Raw genomic sequence first — 19,695 nt, forward strand, 5'->3', positions numbered from 1 at the left:
TTTAATATGAGCATTTTTATTAGAATAGACCAAAACAGGAACAAAATAGTGCTCAACTACAGCTGCTGAGATTCGTGCTTCCCCACATTACATGCAATGAAAAGGCAAGATGGCAGTGATGCCCACTGGAGGACATGCTTAAACATGAATGCAATGACAATAAATAAGAATGAAGCACACACTTTGCAGACATACATACATTAATGTGAAGCAGCTTTTGCATAGCTTTTGCATTCTCAGAATGTGCTAAGACTGGTCACAACACATTACCGTGGAAACACTCTTTTGTGAGAGCCTGGAAACTGGTGAACAGCTTAATCAGTGCAGGTGACTGTCTCTTGCAGAATTATAGCTAGAAACTTACGTACACAAACGTAAATGGCCGCTCTAGAGTATGGTCTACCCTACTATGATACAGTGCCCAACTGGCACTCGACAGCCAAGGCCATCCTCCCTTCCTTGTCAAAAACATTGTAGTACCCCAAATCCCATTATTCAACAAATCTACTACTTAGATATTAAGAGGCCACCTAACTTTGCTGTACATGTGGGCTGAACACACAGCATGCAATCTCACTGTGCTAAACTGCACAACACATACTTATTCAGGTGTGAAACGGACATTTAAGTTTGCTCCCATGTGCCAAGCTAAAGCTAGCAGCAATAAGACTTCTCTAAGTAACGACTTATGCCACAGTTAAGCTTTGCATGGGGCTGCTTAAAGTGCAAGAATGCGAAAGGACCCTAGCATGTCACTCCTTGTGTGTTGTACATTCTGCACTACATTCATAATCATGTTAGATGATTTTGTATTGATATTTATGTGCAACTTATGGTTTCATGACATTGTGGCATTTTATAAAACCATTTGTGTAATATCTCCTCACTAAAAGAACTGAGGGGATATTACTGTAGCACATGCCTAAAAACACTGCCATATGAAAGCATCTATTCTGTGGGTGCTTTCCATAGTGCATGATCATTTTTTTAAAAAGCGCATTCCACTGGCACATTCATTGGGATTACAGTACAGTCTCTAGGGTACTCACTTCACTGCCAACCTGGGCAGCATCTGCACTGCGCGCCAGGTAAATGCCCAATTTAAAATCAAAACCTATGACATGACATCGACACTTGAAGAGTCGCTTGGTCTGCATTAAAAACTTAGTCACAACTTGTGCCTCAAATCTGTCACAATCTCTTCCAACCCTCCTCTTGATAAATATAGACTTCCACAGGACAGTGTGTGCGATCTATTCTGCATGCAAATTTTTTGACACTTTGCCCCCAACGGTACATTCAAGCACACTACCCATGCAAGAAGGCAAGGAAAATAAAGATCCCTAGGAAAGCTGCTTCCTAAGAACTAGTAATACAAAGATGGATGACTGCTACTACTAACAGCATCATTGCCTGAAAGACAGTTTGTGTACATGATTGCACATCCTGCGACAACAGTGAAATTGCACTCTAGGTTGTTTCGTGGATAATAACCTTCCACATATATATACTCTCTATTTACAGGCGTGCTACGCATATCAAAACAAACGCTGGCACTAGCTTATCAGCACAGGCACTATGTATACACAAGAGGTGGTTGCTGAATACAATGCTTCCTGCAAAAAATGAAAAAAGAAAGGACAGTGGAGAAAAAAGATAGGAGAAAAGAGTAGCCAGAGAAAAATCTTGTCCAAATAATGTGTTTCGGCAGACACAGACTGAACCACAATTTCTCGAAAACCCCGTACTGTTGGTATTACCTATATCTTTGTCTCAGCAAAGGTGCCCGGCCAGAATTTTAGGATACAGAATAGAAGCACAAATGTACTTTTTACGAAGCATCCTATCTGCAATGACCCCTAGTTTGCAACAGAGTTTTAGTGTGAAGTGTATGTCTTGTACATAAAAGGTTCACGCAATTTTTTTCTCACAAAAAATGACGATTACTGCAAAACCAGCAAGAAACTTGGAATGAAGTCCAGCGTGGGGAAAAAGAAAAAAAAAAGAGCAACAAACAGAACCTGCACACCGTGCTTTGCAATGTAGATGTGAGAAGGGAGCTAGCAAGTATTTCAAGCAAAACTCGTCTAGTAGAGAATTCATTTGGCAAACGACAAATGCACACAGAGAAGGCAGCTGTAGTGATCCCTCCATGCTTGGATAGAAGATAAAGGCAGGAAGAAAAAATGTTAAGAAACAAAGCACAACAACGAAAATCGCAAACCCAAGACAGGCCCTGCAATGCCAGCTTGCGCGTGCTGATGATGTCACTAAAATCATGATGGAGAAAGAGTGGGCACAGGAAACCATGAAAAAAAAAAAAGTGGTGCGGATGAAAGACTAGCATGGCTCCCGCACTACCAATTGCTTTAGGGAACAGAACAAGAAAAAAGGATGCAGTGCAAATATTACAGATGAAGGTGCTGAACCAAGGCTTGGATAGCCAAGATTCAACATTACAGTCACATTACTCTACATTCACATTAACCTACATTCAGCGCCTCTTTTTCGGCTTTACCCCCCATGATGAAATTCTTGGCAACCAACCCCATCAATTTTGTACAGCTACCCAACCGTCTGTTACCCCAGTGTCCTTCACACGGCCACCCGAACAGTAAGCGGTGGCACAACCGCGGAGGAAGCTGCGGACAGCTCTTCCTCCTCCGCCTTCTCCATAGAACGAATCCGGAGGGTGCGGCTCTCCTCACGACCGGAACCGACAACCTCGATGCGGTCTGGGAACACGGACACTGTGGAGAAGGCCACGCTCTCGGGCTCGGTCTCGATGATGCCCGCCAGTGCCATGTAGTGCGTGCCGCGGGCATCGGTGGCGTAGCCGCACCGGTGTGTGTGCCCACACAGGTACAGTGCCACGCAGGGGTGCGCCTCAAACAGGTCCATCACGTCCTGGTAGTTCCACAGCAGGCAGTCAGAGTTGGCACTCGCTGGAGAGATGGCTAGGTGCCCTGGGCGGCGCAGCAGCACCAGTTAGTTATGGCACTTGTACAGTAAAAACCTTGCTAATTCATCATCATCAACCCAACTATGTCCACTACAGGAACAAGGCCTCTCTCATTGACCCCCGATTAAATGCACTGTCCTGCGCAAACTGTGGCCGCTGTATCCCCGCAAGCTTCCCGATGTCATCCACCCGTCTGACTCTGTCACCCCCTACTTGTTATTTCGACTAAGGCAATTCCAAAATGCGGATAATAAGAAGTGTCGAAGTGGTCGCAGCCAAATGTTAATTCAGACACGAATTGCCTTGGACCAGCTAATTCAGATGGGCCCGCCAAGGGTGGCCACATAATGGTACGACCAGCATGGCAAGCAATCCTTGAAATATAGTTCTCCAAGCCTTAATTGCACGGTGCATATTGCTGCCGCCTGCACCTCTGGTGCGAGTGCGCTACGGCAGTATGTATGAGATGGCAGTACAGTACATTTATTTTACTAATGAATTCCAATTTCTGAAATGTTCACAGACATTAAATTCTATGAATGCCCCAGTACAGTTCCACACTTGTATTGTGCACCTCCTTTCTCCTAATTTCCTCTTTCTACCTTGTGAAAGAGATGCAATTCTTTAAGGCCAGTGCTTCAGGTTTCTTTATAACCTTGCTTAGCGTATGCCTTGAAAGTGCTTTCGCTGACATGTCGGATTCTGCAAATGGCATTTATTATAGTTTCGTTCAACTGCTCTTCCAAAGGCCCTTTTAACGCTACTCAGTGCACCAGGCCTGAAAAGGAGGTAATACGACAGGAGCCCTCACCAAATACGATGACCACTTCGCCCGCTGCATCCGACTCCGCCAGTTCCGTGCCAAGCCACTTCAGCTGTGTCTCGCTCAGTGCTCCATTGGAGTCGATGAAGCGCTTCTCCAGCCCTGGCAAAGCATCTGGCCACTCCCAGGCACCCCGGTCCCAGGTGCCATGAACCCGGCTCAGCAGCTCTGCCGCCTGCTGCCACCGTGGCTCCGATGGATCGCGGCCCAGCACACCCTCCTCAAAGCAGTCCAGCGAGATGAGCTTCACGCCTGGCACAGGGCTGAAGCTGTACAAAAACCAAGGTCGCCCTAGTTATAGCAGTGCTCGATGTCTGACTGTATGCTGGCACATACAAGAAGAAGTGCTGTGCAGATATTTCAGGGTTACATACGCATACTACCACCACCACCATGAGGCAGGCTGCATTTCTGGTAGCATGAAGGCCCCTTTTACAGAGCTCTAATTAACCCTGTGCATTTCTCAATAACATCGGACAATGAGGCTGCTCCTACTACGTTTGCTTTCTCTTGGAATCAACTCCGTCACCCTGCAGTACCATCGCTTATTTTCTCTTTGCACTATGTGCCCTGCCCACTCACATCTCTTCTCAATCCATGCTGGGAAATCATTAATAGCATTTCTTCTCACTCTGCTCTCTTCCTGTCTCTTAATATTATATACCCCTATCATTTTCCTCCCATACTCACTGCGTTGACTCAGATTCGATTTCAGGCCATTTCATTAGCCTCGTAGCTGTGCTTAAAGGTATATAAAAAAAGAAAAACTACCGGGGGCACTTAAGTCTGCTTACGTGCTATAAATGCAAAAGCATTGTGCATTACTGTTGTTTCCATTGGTGTGTTTGCGGTTCGTGCATTTGTGTAACTTAGTTTGCATTGGTCACCAAACCGCATACCATTTGGAGCTCTGCGGGTTAATGCCCATACATGCAGAATTGGCCATTCTCTGCTTCACATCCATAGATGGCGGCGAGTCCTCACACCACTACCAGTGCAGTGGAGCAGCGGTTAGGAGTGGCGGCAGGCGGCTGTTCCTGTCACAGCCACCTGTAGGGATTGTGCGACCCATGCTGCTCTTGCCGAGCAACTTCTCGCGCAGCTGGCGTGACGCTCCTCCGAACTTGCCCGAGCTTACCAGAGTTACTGCCGAGTAACCGAGTAACTTGGGTAAGTGTCCACGCTTGCTGTACACCTACCTTGACTAGTCATTCCAATGCAGCAGTAACAACATAACAATCACAGTTATTCTTAAATGATTAAATTATTACTCTTGCTTTCGTATAAGCATCTAGTAATTGACATCACATGGCCTTTTCAACCTTAAGATGACTTGTCTATAGCAGCAACCTCCTTCCATCTGCTTAGTACCGTATTTACAAGATTGTAAGTCGACCTATTTTATAAAATTTGAAAATCCGAAGTGGGGGGTCGACTTACAATCGAAACGAAAACATCGCACTCTAAGAAAAGGCAAGACAAATGAGATATCAGGCATGCTACAGTGTGGTTGCATTTTTGCTGCGTGACTCCGTCGCATCGCTCTTGGTGCTGGCCTTGAGCAGCTGCTATGTCAACACGCAGAACTGGCACCCCACACGTGCGGTTCTTGATAAGCGGTGCCGGCCCGATAACGCAATCGCGTTCTAAGGGAAGCTCAAGTGTCCAAGTTTTCTTTTTACTTTCAAATGCGCGTTCAACGCTCAAGGGAGCGTTGATAGTTGATGGAAGGGCCGCTGTTCCAATCGAGGCGGCACCCCCACTCGGAACGGCAGCGGTGCCGGGGAGTATCGGTAGCCGAAGGAAGAGCTGACACCATTCATGCCTAGTTTCAAGCCAAGCCATTCAAGCCAAGAAGCCGCGGTAACCGGGCCGCGAGTTCGACGTCCGCAATGGGTGATACAGGTGTGGTAGCTGCAGCGAGGAAAATTTTCAGCTGTTCCACGCGATGGCGTGATGTGGCTGTTTGCGAAGTGCGGGATTTCGCTGGACGACGACGTTAGAACGATGTGCTGTGGGACTGCAGCAGTGATCACGACGGCAGCGCTAGTGAGGACGAGTAGTCCGGTGACTACTGATAGCGGCGGCAGCTGATAGCGGCTGGCGATAAACGGTGGCCGTTGGATAATGCTATCGCGTTCAACTATTCAAGGCCAAGCTTAAACGATTTCTGAAGTTTTTTTTATTTTTCGGAAATGTGATTTGTGGGGTCGACTTACATTCGAGTCTACTTACAATCGTGTAAATACGGTGCTTGGTATAGAAAGCGCTGCAGTTTTCTGGTTGCACTAGTGGCCATGCCTGTGTCTTGCACACATGACACTTAAGCTTATCACACAGCCTTGCAACAGCAGACATTCTCCGAACCCCACAGTACTTCCTGCACCCTGCTGGTTGCTTTCCATTTCGTGCTCATTTCCCTTAAATAAAGACCCTGCCAGTTCCAACCTGTAGTAGAAGACAGGGTCGTCCGTGGAAGGCGGCGTCCAGTCGGGCAGCAGTCGGGGGCATACGTATCGGCGCACCAGGTCCCGGCGGGTGCAGTTGTACAGCTCGTGGTTGCCCACTGTGTGGTAGGTGGGCAGGGTGCCACCCAGGGCAGACAGCACTCGATCCAGGCCACGACCGCAGCCTCCATTGTTCTGGTCGATAAGGTCGCCCAGCTGCAGAACCAGGCTCACGCCCGGCATCCGGCTCCAGTGGGCATACGCCCGTTCCACCTGTGTTGCACATGTGAGAATGGTGCGAGAACATGGAGCCACTGGTGTGAGCCGGCTGGTTCATTATCGTCATTAGGCCAACTACTACTCTCCCACTGAACTGACCATCAATTCACCAGCATGTACACAGGTGTACGCAAGGCAGGCTTGGGAACAACGGCGCAACCGCGAAAGGTGTGGGTGGCAAGGGGACGAATTTGCCGCCGTTTACCTGGATGCTGGCAGTCACTTTCTCGAATGACATGTAAGAGAAACAGTTGCGAGAACAACTTTTTGGCAACCTCCGGCATGCATCCATCCTAAAACCAGCCGGAAGATAACAAAGGAGAAGAGAAGAGCACAAGAAAATAAAATCAGTTGTTAGTGCAGCCTCGTCTTGTGCTCGTCTCTTCTCCTGTGTTGTGTCTTCTGGCTGCTTTTAAGATGAATCAGTATCAACTCGCCCAGTCGTCAACCTTCGGTGTGTGCCGGAATCCGAAATCAGTTTGCCACTAGTCGGACGGGCCGCACGTGAGGAGGCCGTTTTATTGCCTTTTATTCCATTTGCCCCTGACTGCTGGCTTTGTGACTGTATCATTGTGAGTTTAGGAAGACAACGAAAAGGCTTCCAAAAGAAACTGTTCAAGGGGCCGACTCGCCCCCACTAAGAACTGAATGACTCGGCGGTGGTGATAGCCTCAAGTGCGCTCAGCAGTCATCGAGCTGAATGCCTGCAGTTCTTGGCCGTGCTCAATTTAAAGGTGGCAAGGTTCCTTTGAGATAAAGAACCAAAAGCAACTACTACAATGTGGAAAAATGTGGAAGCATTTGCATATGGCCACTATCAACGGAGATAAGTTTGGTCGCACCTCACATTACAAAACAAAATACCGTAAAAACTGGAATATAGGTCGAACTTTTTTTCAAAAAACCATGGTGAAAAGTCGACCCCTGTCTTATATACCGGTCATTGGCGGAAAAAATACGGAAGTCTTGCGACAATGGGTGGCTGAAGTCAACAGCCTCCATCACCATCGCCATCAGCAGCAGTGCCGCCATTTTGCGTTTCAGTAGATGCAAAGCGGAAGCTAACGGCAATTTACCGTCGCCTTCAAGAAAAACACGATTGAGTACGAGGAAGCTCACGGGAACCTGGCGGCACAGCGCGAATTTGGAGTATCCGAAAAGAGCATTCAGTACTGGCGGAGGCAGAAGCTGCGTAGTGTATCGAGAATAGAAAGGAAACGTTGCGCTGCGAGCAAGATCGCTGCCTGTGACTGCCGAATGCATCCGCGTGAAAGCGGCAGAGATCGCGCGTGCCTCTAGACTCACGAGGGCGCAATTCAAAGGCTCGCCATCCTGGTTGCGGCGATTCATGAAGAGGAGAGCTTTGCTCTACGGCGCCGTACTTGCCTGTGCCAGAAACAAACACGCGGGCCGATTGGTGCGCGATATTGTTAAAAAATTTGCCGGGTGTACATGCAAGCAGCATTTAAATGAAATTAAATACTGTCACCATTGTGCAACCTCTCGAGTCGCATTTGTTTCAAAGTAAGGATGTCTTTCGGTACTTTTCCCATTGAAAAAAGATCTTTTTCATTTTTAGAATTGGTTAGTTAGGGGGTCGACCTATATTCCGGTCCGACCTATAGTCCGGTGTTTACGGTAATAAAGCTGCGTGCCGGCAGTTTTGAGTGTGAAGGAACAAACGGTACAAAGATTCACAGTAATTTAAAACGAATTGAAATGGGAAGTTTTGTAGGTGGGAAGATTTACGCACGTGGAGTGATCAATTCTGTTTGTGCAAAGTTTGTGCATATTTTGTTTAAATTCTGCTAATCATGATCATGTACACGGGTCAGTCAGTCAACTTCTATTGGGGCATGACTGGCTTAGGTTACTCATACACGAAATGCTTTACAACTGGCTACAATGCCAAGCAGCTCAACCCCACTGTGCTTTGCATTAAAAGAGTCCTAGAACTGAAAGTGTTTCAGTTGTCATAAATCTGATCCAAGTGCAAGCAGTCGGAAACGAGGGGGGGAGGGGAGGGGGGGCGTCCGCCCCCCTTTTCCCCTCTGTTCCGGGGTCCCTGCACATTGTCATACCATCCTGCGGGGAACTACATAACATGGCCAGGCAGGACGAGAGGAGGTATCCATGCGACTTATATTTTGAGTCAACTTTTTGACTTCTTCCTGCCATAATAAGTTGTTGTTATGCAACGAAATGAACACATTTTAGGCACTTTAAAGCGTTTATAGTTGCAAAATAAGCAAACAAAAACTGACAGTCACTGGAGCCGCAGCAGGGCTCCTGGATTCCTGCATTTATTTTGCATCCCTCACTCAGCATCTTTCTGCAGAAGATTTTTCCGACTTCAGTGCATTTTACTGTATCCACATTTGGGGAAATTTTATGTTGTCTAGACCTTTCCTTCGGGTTAAGACGGTGTCGAAGCTCCTCTCTGGGCTTTTGAAAACTGCTTCCACTGCCACTTCCATCGTGCTAGTGCAGGTTGCACACAATAGCCCAGCAAGCAATGCAGCAACATCCAGGCAGTCCTTATTAATGCGAAAGCATTACATGGCTCATCGGCAAGGAAACCCAGCAGTGTTGACTAGCAACAGTGGTCCAAACCCCCCCAGTGATGACACCATTGTCTCGCATGGCGTCAGCAGTAGACCATACGATAGTGACGTCTACAGCAAAGAAAAAGAAAATTTCTCCTGAAGGTGCAGGGAAATGAACCAAGGACCTTCAGATTGCGAGGCCAGCATGCGACCCTTAGGCCACGAAATCACGTTGCTTCCTGGCATACAAAGGTGAACCTAATAAGAAGGTGAACGCTAATAAGGTTAGAAAGCAAGAAATTTTTGATAAACCTTACAACAGAGCTCATGATGAGACAATGCTTTTGCATTCAAAGCACAAGAGTGATCTTAAACACCTCCTGTAATTTTTGGAAAGGTCTAAAGGCAAGATTTGACAGCGTTCAGGTCACATCCACACAGAGATGTCAACAAAGTACCTGAAGAGGATATACTCTGCAGAAACTCTTACACGCAGCCAATGGTGCCAAAAATAAAACAAATAGAGCAAGACAGAAACCGCTTCAAAGTACGGTCACCTCCTATAAAGTTGTTTGTCTGCAGAGCGCTTCAGGACCATGTTTACACATGCTTTTAAAAAGTATTTGAATGACTGCAGCCCTTGCCAAAGACGACCACAACCATAAACAAAGCACGTGGAGAGTATCGCACACGTGTGGCTCGCATGGTCAACAGAACGGCTTCCGCAAAGGCTTTAACGATGCCTTATCAGAGTTGTTTTCGGACACGTTGCTCGCAGTCACGCCATGTTGAAGATAAGGGGCAAGGCCCTCACCACGTGTTATCGCTGTGCCCTTTTCGGAAAACAGAAAAAGGAAACTGGGTAATCGGGGACACACCCACGGAGCCGATAGCAAAGCCAACAGAATCCGCTGGTATCAGCAGAAGTTGCGCTCCCCTGATGTGAGGTTAAAGGGTACATGACACATCCCAGGAACTGCCTAGGCGAACGCCAAGGCAGCACATCATCCGCAGTTGCTAGGCAAAACAGAGCACACTGCAAAAAAAAAAAAAAAAAAAATCTGACCTCAGAAAGTGCCCGTTCCCCCATGTCAATCAAATAAAATGAAAGAAAAAGAAATTTCGACGAGGATGGGCTTCGGACCCACAAGGGCAGAGCTCAATGGACTAGCAGCCCATCGCCTTAACCACTCGGCCACCTAGTTTGATGGAACGAGGGTGTTTTAGAAGGCACATGTCGTACCTTGAAACCGGATATAGCGAACACATCTGATATAACGATGGTGTAGTATGTCATAACTTGAAACCGGATATAACGAAGGTATAGTATGCCGTAACTTGAAACCGAAACTAACTTGAAAAGCGTGAGGCGATCGTGTTGAGCTAGAGCGATCAACAGGATGACACAAGGGCTTTTGCCTTGATGCGTGTAAGGTGACTTAAGTGCTCCCCTGAATTATTTATTTTTATTCTTATTTTTGTTTTATTTTGTTTGTTTTTATTGATTTCTAATTTTTTTATTCAATTACATATATGTTGCTTATGAGCTGTTGCTTAATCAGCTTTTACATTTTTGTTTTATTTACCAAACAATTTATGACTGATAGCTGGTGTGGACAACTTTCGCCTGCAACTTCTGTCCACAACTTCCGTCCACACCACTCTTGAGCCAGGAAAGGTTTGCACCTTAGTAAACCCTCACTCAATAAGCTTGTGATACTTTTCTGATCACCTAGAAGCTAATATGCTCAATAAGAAATTTCTAGAGACACAGTTGCACGTTTATAACCAGATATCAAAAAGCGACCAACGAGGGCCTAATCACAGAGTAGACAACTTTGATCAGGAACTTCAGCTGCGGAAACTCGTTATAAACCTTGTAAATGATCACCAGCAAAATTATATGCAGCTTTCAAGAAGAAAAAAATGAGCCAGAGACGAGTGGAGACTTGGCTGTGGTCAATCAAACCCTACGCAGCAACCTTGCCTTCCAAACTACATCATTTTCAAGGATGCACCTAGGACAAACAGAAGCTGGTCTGCATCAATACGGTACTGCGTTCTAATCATGAAGAGACCAGTCTCACTGAGAACTGAGCATTTACATAATCTAGTAAAGACCAAAAAAACGAAATACAGGTGTTGCCACTACCGGCTGCACTTCGCAGGTAAAACGACTGCATGAACATTGATTTTTTTTTTTTGGAATGGATCCTAGGAGTTATTTAAATTCGTTTTGAAATGTTGGCAACCCTTCCTTTCGGTACTGACGGCACGAGTTTAAATCGATTGTTGAGAAGGTTTTTAAATCCCATATTTCTTGGCGATGAGTCTTCTGCTGCCGGACGAACGTTACGAAAGGTAGACAGAGGCCAGAGAACCAATTTTTACTGCCAACAATAATTGACTGGAGTTGTGCTCGGTGCTCGTTCCAGCTACTTCTCTTACTGGCTCTCGTCCTGTGCACTAACAAGTCTCTGAGCCAGACTGTTTGCTTTTCAAGCACACATTGAAGGTAAGGAAAACCCTAGTGCTCACGTTTTGAGACTTCGTGGTCTTTAGGGGTGCCACGAGTGCTCCACTGTGCGACTCGAAAGCAAACCGCGCGGCCCAGAGACTTATGACCAAAGGTGTACCTTCAGAAATGCCAGCAAAGTCAAGTTGGAAAAAAGTGTCACACATAAGCAGTGGTTAGTAGGAACAAAAAAAGGGGGGGGGGCTAATGATTACACTGACTAACCTACTTTGTCATTCCCTACAATTCCCAGCTATACATCATCCGAACAGAGTGCCAAAAGAGTTCTTTTCAGTGTAGAAGTCACAAGTTTGAATGAAGTGCCGGGAAAATTTTTAAATGCAAATTTTCTCAGCAAAGGAGCCTTCTTTAGCTGCTGGATGAACACCAACACAGCCAGAAAGAGCAATAAAATAGATTTTAGTGTGAAAGCACTCGTACGATCAGCAACGTTGACCAAGAACCTTGTCATCTTTGGACCTTGTGCCGTTGCCTAGCAACAGCGACACCACATTAGATTAAAATAGAAATTAAATCAATATCCACGACTGGGAGTTGAACCCGCGGCAGCACAAAAATTATCTTCGCAGGCTGCTGTGCGAGAGCACTAGGCTATCGCCGCAGCTGAACACACCTCGTGTTACACTGCAACCCACTCTCACGCTGTGCACTCCACGCCATATTCTTCATCCACTAATACAGCCCGTGCTTTCCCACTATAATCGCTTTGACAGAGTTAAAACCCTGACACTTTTTACCATGAACCAAAATTGGACGGCATTGTCCTTAGTCTCTATAAATCTTGTAAATAAGAACAGTGCTTATAACTGCTTTTCAGCAGCACAGCAATAATGCAAGCACAAGCCGCATAGTGTAGACGAGCCAGCTCGGGGACCTTACCTGGTTCAGGGCATTGCGGTAGTAGCGTATGAGCGATGGGTCGTACCAAGCTGGCTTGTCATCGCAGTCAGCATACTGGACGTCCGTCAACACTCCAAACGTCAGCAGAGGCTTCTCACTCGACAACGAAGGGACGCTGCTGCGGAGAACAAGTCACACACGCACACAACAGGTGAGGCTTAGAATACCTGAAAAGTCAATTAGAAAGCATCTCTGACATGAAAGCAGAGAGGACTTAGGATCATGTTCGAATGGTTGAGTGCCAAGTACACAATGGTCACAAATCAGGTGAAAATATAACACAAATATGGGTGATTCGTCGAAAGGACAGGCATTTATATCTGCAAAATTACCTGCAAGCAAGAATTCTGTATTCGCAGCAAGTTTGCCTTTGCATGTTACCAATAAAATAGGTTGTCATTTTAGTGCAAGAAGGTCTTGGCTGCTTAAGCATGTTGCTAGCGTGAGGGTATTTTTCTCTATTATCTTTTACCTTACACCAGGACACGGCATAAAGCAGGCTACAAGAGTCAAATGGTGCAGACCACATCAAACAGGCTGTCACGACTTTTATGACCACTGAACCTGACGCGCACTTGTTTTAGAGTGCAACTAATTCGAAGCGGTCATTGCTGCGGCTGAAAACCGAGAATGAAAACAGACGCATTAATAAACTTAAATCCATCATGAATGCAAGAATTCACCTCCGCAGGACATCTGCTAGATGCCTTGCAGATATCCGTGGCAACTGGAAAAGGCTTTTTATTCTTTTGCTTGCATCAAAGTCATTCCAAAAAGAGAAGCTAACCTGAACACTCAAACAAGCCTTTAAACTGACGAATACTGGAAGACAATATAACACAAAGCCATCTGAATCCCAAGTTATGAACTTCATAAAATGCTTCGACCTCATTATGCTTGCGCTCCATCGCATAAACCAGTAGAAGAAAAAATCCATGGGGTAAATCAAAATAAACAACCAAACACAGGCCACACAGCGCACACAAAAGGACTACTTACCTCATCATGAACCTGATGCTCCGAACTGTTGGCAGGAGTCCGAGACACTGGAATATGTAGGCCCTACAAACAAGACCAATTCACCTGTTAGAAATGTTGGGCTTCTATGCGAGCCCCATAACTGTAATCAGAGCCTCAAAAGAGTACTGCAGAGAAGGAAGGCGGCAACAGCGGGCTGGAATGTTACCGCAAAGGGGAAAAGAAGGGATTCAGCAGTCACCATGCCCTTGGTGCATGTCATAAGCCAACACTGTAAAGCTTTTGCACTTGCAAGTGTGGCAACAAGGTTCTCTGTTATGAAACTACACAAAACTGAAGAACACAGGCCCTCTGTACGAATTGCAGAAAGGTGGCACCTTCTCACCAAACCAAAAAGCTTAGCACACAATACGTGGTATAAATTTTGTCCTGTTGAAGTGGTGAAATAGGAAAACTGGACCCATTGGAAAGTTTTAATCCCAGACAGACCCTCTGAGTGCTTGTTCGCCCATTGACCCTGTCACAAGCCCATTCATTCCAGCCATTATGACCACCACCTTCCTTCTCTCACAATTTACACTCAGAGGTCTTGGCAAAAGAGGACCAACAATGGACCAACTCCAGCCTCCTGGAAAAACAATCATCAGATGGGGCAATCGGCAAATTGGCAAGAGGCGGCAGCATCTGCCCAGGCATGCCACAGATGCCGCCAGACACATATTTACCTTGCTTGGCCAGCCTCTCCAAGTCCTTCTCATGAGCCCTAACATCACCTCTTAAGGCTTATATTAAACCCTTGTGTCAAACTAGGACACTCAAGCAACACTCCACAGCAGCGCCAATCATTCCTTCTCGCTTGCGGAACACAGCCGCCAGGGTCGAGACAGGCCTCCTCCTCCTCTGCAGACGTTATCACCTTGCTGGAAGAAGTGGGCAGGGGCACACTGCATTTTCTTTGTTCCGCCGATACTGCTGCTGCTTGTGCCGACATCAGCTGAAGTGGGTTTCTTGATGCAAGTGGCGAGCAAATACATCACTGGCAGCAGGCCGCCCATTGTGTTGCGCGTCTTCTTTTGGGCAGCATGCCGCTGAACACGTGACGGAAGGGCTGCTGGGGTTTGTTGCGGCTGACCACTGCATTTTGCAGGCTCGACGAGGAAAAAAGCTTCAAAAAACGAACAACAGCTGCTGCTGAACTGCGCTGCGGTGATGCAAGGATGACATTCCTGAAACTTTTGCTGTTTTGTGCACGGGTGTGAGCTGCAGCTGGCTCTCTCTCTGGAAAACACACGCGGAGAAAAAAAAAATCCCGCCTGGGGTGTGAAAGCAGCTCTGCCGTGTCTCTCATCACAGCGTGAGCACGGAAAGTGGGAGCTGCGGGATCGTGGACAGAAAGCGTAGCGGGCGCTCCGCTGCAACACAACCACACTTACGCCAAACAAACGTGTTCCTCTGCGCTTGCACTTGAATTCATGCACGGCACGAAGCAGATTTGGTTGATGACAATGGTGTCAAAGTCAATTAATATCAGCAGCTGCTCCACTCCGGGAAACAATACATGCCTTGACATACTTATTAGCAAAACGGCAATCCCTCCATAAGCAAGGCCTCATACACGAGAGGCTGAGCTTGCAGGTGGGGTTTGTTAAATATGCTCTTAACTGAATGACAGTTTCTTCCTTATTCGGCCTAAACCAAAACACAAAATAACAAACTACATCACAATCTTCAGAAGAAAAGCCACAAATATAGCTCCAAATGTTTTTTTTTTCATACACCCCTTTACAAAAAAAGGAGCTGTTTCATCATGAACCAATTACTCTATCAGCAGGCCTGCAGACAGAAATAAAGCTCCCTACAGTGTGGTTGTTAGCCCTGTTTCAACTTGGAACTCACAAGTCTATGACACACAGCAAGCCCAAATTGCACAATCTGTACAGCTTCTAATCTTCATTCTCCTATGCATTTCAGGCACTGCAGCCTTTGACCACAAGGTTGCCATGAAGATCTGTGTTTGGTTTGTTGGGGGGGGGGGGGGGGGGGGAAGAACTAAGCAGTTTTGTTGCACTGGCTAATCAGGCACACAAATGCCCTGACAGTTTGAAATATAAAGGTACAGTGCATGCTCTTTAGCACAAAATTACTAGTATTTAATGTCTTTCTCTCATACTAAGAACTTGCTGTACTGCTGTAGTAGAAATGGCAACTAAACATACCAGTGAACAAGATGAAAATATTTGTGGTGAAAGTGTGCTGCTATGGATTGCAGACACTAAAATTTTGAATAACTTACCATATGACCTAAAGGTTTGAATTACTGGCTGTAAAAAAAATAAACTATGGAGGCCACTTAAGCAGAGGGCAGCAGAAAGTTAGGTAGGCAGATGAGATTAAAGGGGCTGTTAAGGGGGCTCTAATAAAGTTGCGGCATGCCTGAGATATTGAAGCACGCCGCTTCACGAATAGTGTCCATCAAGGATTTTTTAAATGTGCTTTGTAGAAGCTGAGTTATCTGTAGTTAAAATAAGAATTTCAGCACCTTCGCGCCTTTTCCTCTCCTCTCGTCACTTTTTGCACGCTGGAAGGTATGCACTCTTCGCCGACCCCCCTCTGGGAGTGGAGCTTCCCGACCCACCAGAGCTAAGCGGCTTATTGGCCGCGGCCACGGTAGCTGCCTGACGTCTGAACGAATCTAACCAATGGCCACCTCTCCCCTTGTCTACGCAGATGCGGGGGATGGAGGAAGGTGTGAGCATGAAAAAGTCGCCGGGAAGGGCTCGCCAACTTTGACGCGTGATTGTGGGTTGTCTGCTGCGTGTAGAAGAGTATTATTTGGCTCTGGTTTCATTGCAACACAGTGCAGTGATTAAGTGAGTTAATGTGCTCTCCTCGGAAGGCGTTTTAGAGCCCTTTTAAGAAGCCTGCAGGGGTAGGGTGGCCGCAGCTGGCACAGGACAGGGTTAATTGGAGAGACGTGGGAGAGGCCTTTGTCCTGCAGCGGGCGTAGTCAGGCTGATGATGATGACGTGCTCTGAATGTTTTTTTTATTCTTTCCCATTCTTTCTAATGACATACCTACTCGTTAGTAGTGAGGCAACGCATCTATTAAGTTCATCTTTGTTCGCCAAGATGCAATGTGGTTTTGTGGCCCATGGGCTGTGTGTTCGCCTCGTGATCTGAAAGTCCCAGGTTGAATTCTGCGCACCTTTGGAAGAAATTTTTTTTTTTCTTTGCCAGGCTACATGGGTTTTGGGATGCCACTCTTTCTGGTGGACAGTGGGTTTTGTTGCTGATGACACGCATAGTGTTTTCTCATTTAAAAAATATTTCACTGAAATAGATGCAACACCTACGTCCCTTGACCAATGTTTTAACAATCTTGCCTTCACCAGATGAAGTGAGTTCCTTTTGTTCACGTTTGCACTTCAAGGAACCCCCCGCCCTTTCTTCTATCATCTATCTACCAAGTAACTCAAGGAAGCTAGCCTAACACTGGCCTTTTTTTTTTTCATTTATTATTCAAAGCAGCAGCACAAATCACAACAGTTTTGAAAAAAAGGATTGCGCATTCGTATCTTCTACATTTTGCGTGCCATGCATGAAACTCAGTGCAGGCATAGAGGAGCATCACACATTCACATTTTAACTTGCACTGATCAAAAACCTTCGGCCCTATGTAGATGCACCGAGTCTGCAAGCCAACAGTTCCAGACTGTGTCCATGAATCAAGGATCACCACACTAAGGAAACACAGCTTAATTCACACAGCTGTTCAAATCGGATGTTAAGAATTTACGTCCACCATTTTTTGCATAAATAGCCGCAGGTGCAGGGCCTTTCGTATATGCATTCACGAGCTATGAAGCATGGGAACTTACTTGTTGCGAAAACTGGCGAGGAATACCAAAGAGCCCCAGAAAAGGTCAGGCTTCAAGCGGTTTGTAAAAAGGGAGAACTGACTGCTTCAGAACCGAGAAAGTCAACTAAAGCCAACTGCGTCATAACGTCACCTCGGGCTTGTGCAATTTCAGAGAAGCATAACCCAATGCAAACTCTAACCTTCCTTTTGTGCTTGGCTAGACTACATGGCCAGCTGTGTGCAACTTTATTGTGCGCATTACTTTCTATGAAATAGAAATACAATAGAGGGCCCATCCTTCATCTCCTTGTCATGCTACGTGCTGAACTAGACTGCACAGTCAAGTGAGTCATAAAGTTCACCATGTTTTCTGCTATACTTTCCTGGAAATTTAGCACAATGCAATCTGTGCCGCTACCTGAAAGCTCCAAATTTTATTTCAGAAAAAAACAAATATTAAGCCAACTGCGTCATGAAACAAATCAGTTTTGTGTAACAACTAACTAAACGGCATGGCTGACTGTGAAAAAAGGCTAGCCCTGTTTTGCACATTCATAGTCTCAAAGAAGTAGAACAGAATCCTATAACTTACTGCCTTGTCACACCAGATACTAAGACTGCATGACCAAGTGCGGCACAGTTAGCCTAATATACTTTCATGGAAGCGTAACACAACAAAGGCTTCTCTTGTTTCTAGCTTTGTCATCTGGAGTCCACCGACCGACTGCAAATGAACAAACAAAGCCTCCCACTCAACACAGCTAGGTGGAAAAGGCAACAGACAGCGCACTTTAGGAGAGTTTGCATCGCTAACAACGAAAGAAACCTGAACCCAAGAGCAATGGCACCAAGTAGTGTGTCTCATGCACTATTTTACACCTACATTCTTAAGAACCAGAAAGTTGCTGTATCTCGACTCTGGTAGGTGAGGCAACCAATGCGAAACATGAGCTGACCTCAGTGCTGGATATGTGGAATAATTTGCACGTGTGCAAGGTCAGCTGATTTTCCCCAGTGGAGAGTTGTTCGCAAGTTTCTGTGACAGCGATGGTCAGCAAATGTTCTCAGTGCACACACTGTTTCTATCGAGCACAAATAACCCCTAGCAATAGGCACGCTACATTTATGAAATGAACTCAACTTTCATTCCCTCATCTTCCTCCTCCTGCCTTCCAGCTGCCTTAAGGCCTGTTTTCCCAAAAAACGAGCTTTCAGTGTACAGCTCCGCGCACTCCGTCTTTCAATATTTATTATTTTTTCTCTATTTTCCAGACAGCTAGTTCTCAAGCATTCCAAACCAGCACTAAAATAGACGTCGAGGGCAGAGGCCTGACCAGCAGCAACGCGCCAGCGATTGTGACATGGCCTTGCATTCCGCTGCATTCTGGAGCTATTTTTCAACTGCAACTGCTACCCCATCACACACTGCTCTAACTTGGTTCCTGCAACCCGCGCCGCACTTGGCCACACTTGCCCGTCTTTGACCGTGGGCAGAAAATGTTAATCGTGACGAAAAGTAACGCAAGCGCCTTTCCTGACAACCACCGATACCCCGGCGGTATGTGTATGTCAACCCGACGCCAAGCGATATGCGCTATCCGGGCCCCTTCCAACACGACATACCCAGATACGCGATCGAACAAGCTGCGGATGACAAGACCAGGCAACCAGGAATGCTCCAGCAAGTTCAAGGTCACAGATACAGCGCCGCGCGACATCAATAAATGAAATAAAACAGGATATCCAAATGTGTTCTGGCCCCGAGCCAGCCGCACTGCGCGAGGGAGCGGGCTACTCAATCAGCGATTAACCTAACTCGAAACGCCGGCGATGTTAGTAACGAATCTCCGATACTAGCGAACAATGCCCTACTGTTGAGAGACACGCTCTCGGGGCGTAACACGTACGGCATCACACGCTTAAGCAGCTGTGCGCATAGTCCACATAATCCACATGCAATGGTTCCACTCCTTCGTCAAGTGCCAATGAATGAATGGGGCTCGAGCGGCCGGCAACTCACCTCAGCCTCGCGGAGTGATTTTAAGCGGCGGCGGATGCTGGGGCGTTTGGCAGAGCAATCGTACGCCTCTCGCGATCACTGAGCGAACAGTGAACTGCCCCGACAACCCGACACGCGCTAGAATTTTTTTGTTGAATCTAATCTGATCACTGGGGCATAGCGAAGAGACCGTCGCCTTCCTTCTCCCCACTGACCTCGCCTAGAGCACGACGGGATATTGCAGTTTGTTCATTTTCGTTGGTTTCAGTTTCGGTCTCGTTCTGTTTTACGCTCATCAGATTTAACAAACATATTCATCTTGGCTGTTGTTTGTAAGCAACGGTGATTATGGCCAGAAGTTCACTG

General features: G+C 46.5%; 1 protein-coding gene across 6 annotated transcripts; it reads right to left on the reverse strand.

Annotated features, from left to right (window-relative positions):
* Window positions 1-19,501, reverse strand: LOC144101783 (manganese-dependent ADP-ribose/CDP-alcohol diphosphatase-like). Of its 6 annotated transcripts, none has more exons than XM_077634989.1 (7): window positions 19,351-19,499; window positions 14,197-14,749; window positions 13,493-13,555; window positions 12,473-12,611; window positions 6,234-6,505; window positions 3,774-4,054; window positions 1-2,966 (listed from the first exon to the last, which is right to left on the reverse strand). In XM_077634989.1, exons 3-7 carry the CDS (start codon window positions 13,498-13,500, stop codon window positions 2,596-2,598), a joined length of 1,071 nt encoding a protein of 356 aa, XP_077491115.1. In that variant the 5' UTR covers window positions 13,501-13,555; window positions 14,197-14,749; window positions 19,351-19,499; the 3' UTR covers window positions 1-2,595. The 6 variants fall into 6 exon arrangements, with proteins under 6 accessions (XP_077491115.1, XP_077491116.1, XP_077491117.1 ...); XM_077634990.1 differs by lacking the exon at window positions 19,351-19,499 and adding an exon at window positions 17,350-17,520; XM_077634991.1 differs by lacking the exon at window positions 14,197-14,749 and having other exon boundaries at window positions 19,351-19,501.
* Between the last annotated feature and the right edge of the window lie 194 nt (window positions 19,502-19,695).

This window comes from Amblyomma americanum, chromosome 8, assembly GCF_052857255.1.
Source record: "Amblyomma americanum isolate KBUSLIRL-KWMA chromosome 8, ASM5285725v1, whole genome shotgun sequence".
Lineage (NCBI taxonomy): Eukaryota > Metazoa > Arthropoda > Arachnida > Ixodida > Ixodidae > Amblyomma > Amblyomma americanum.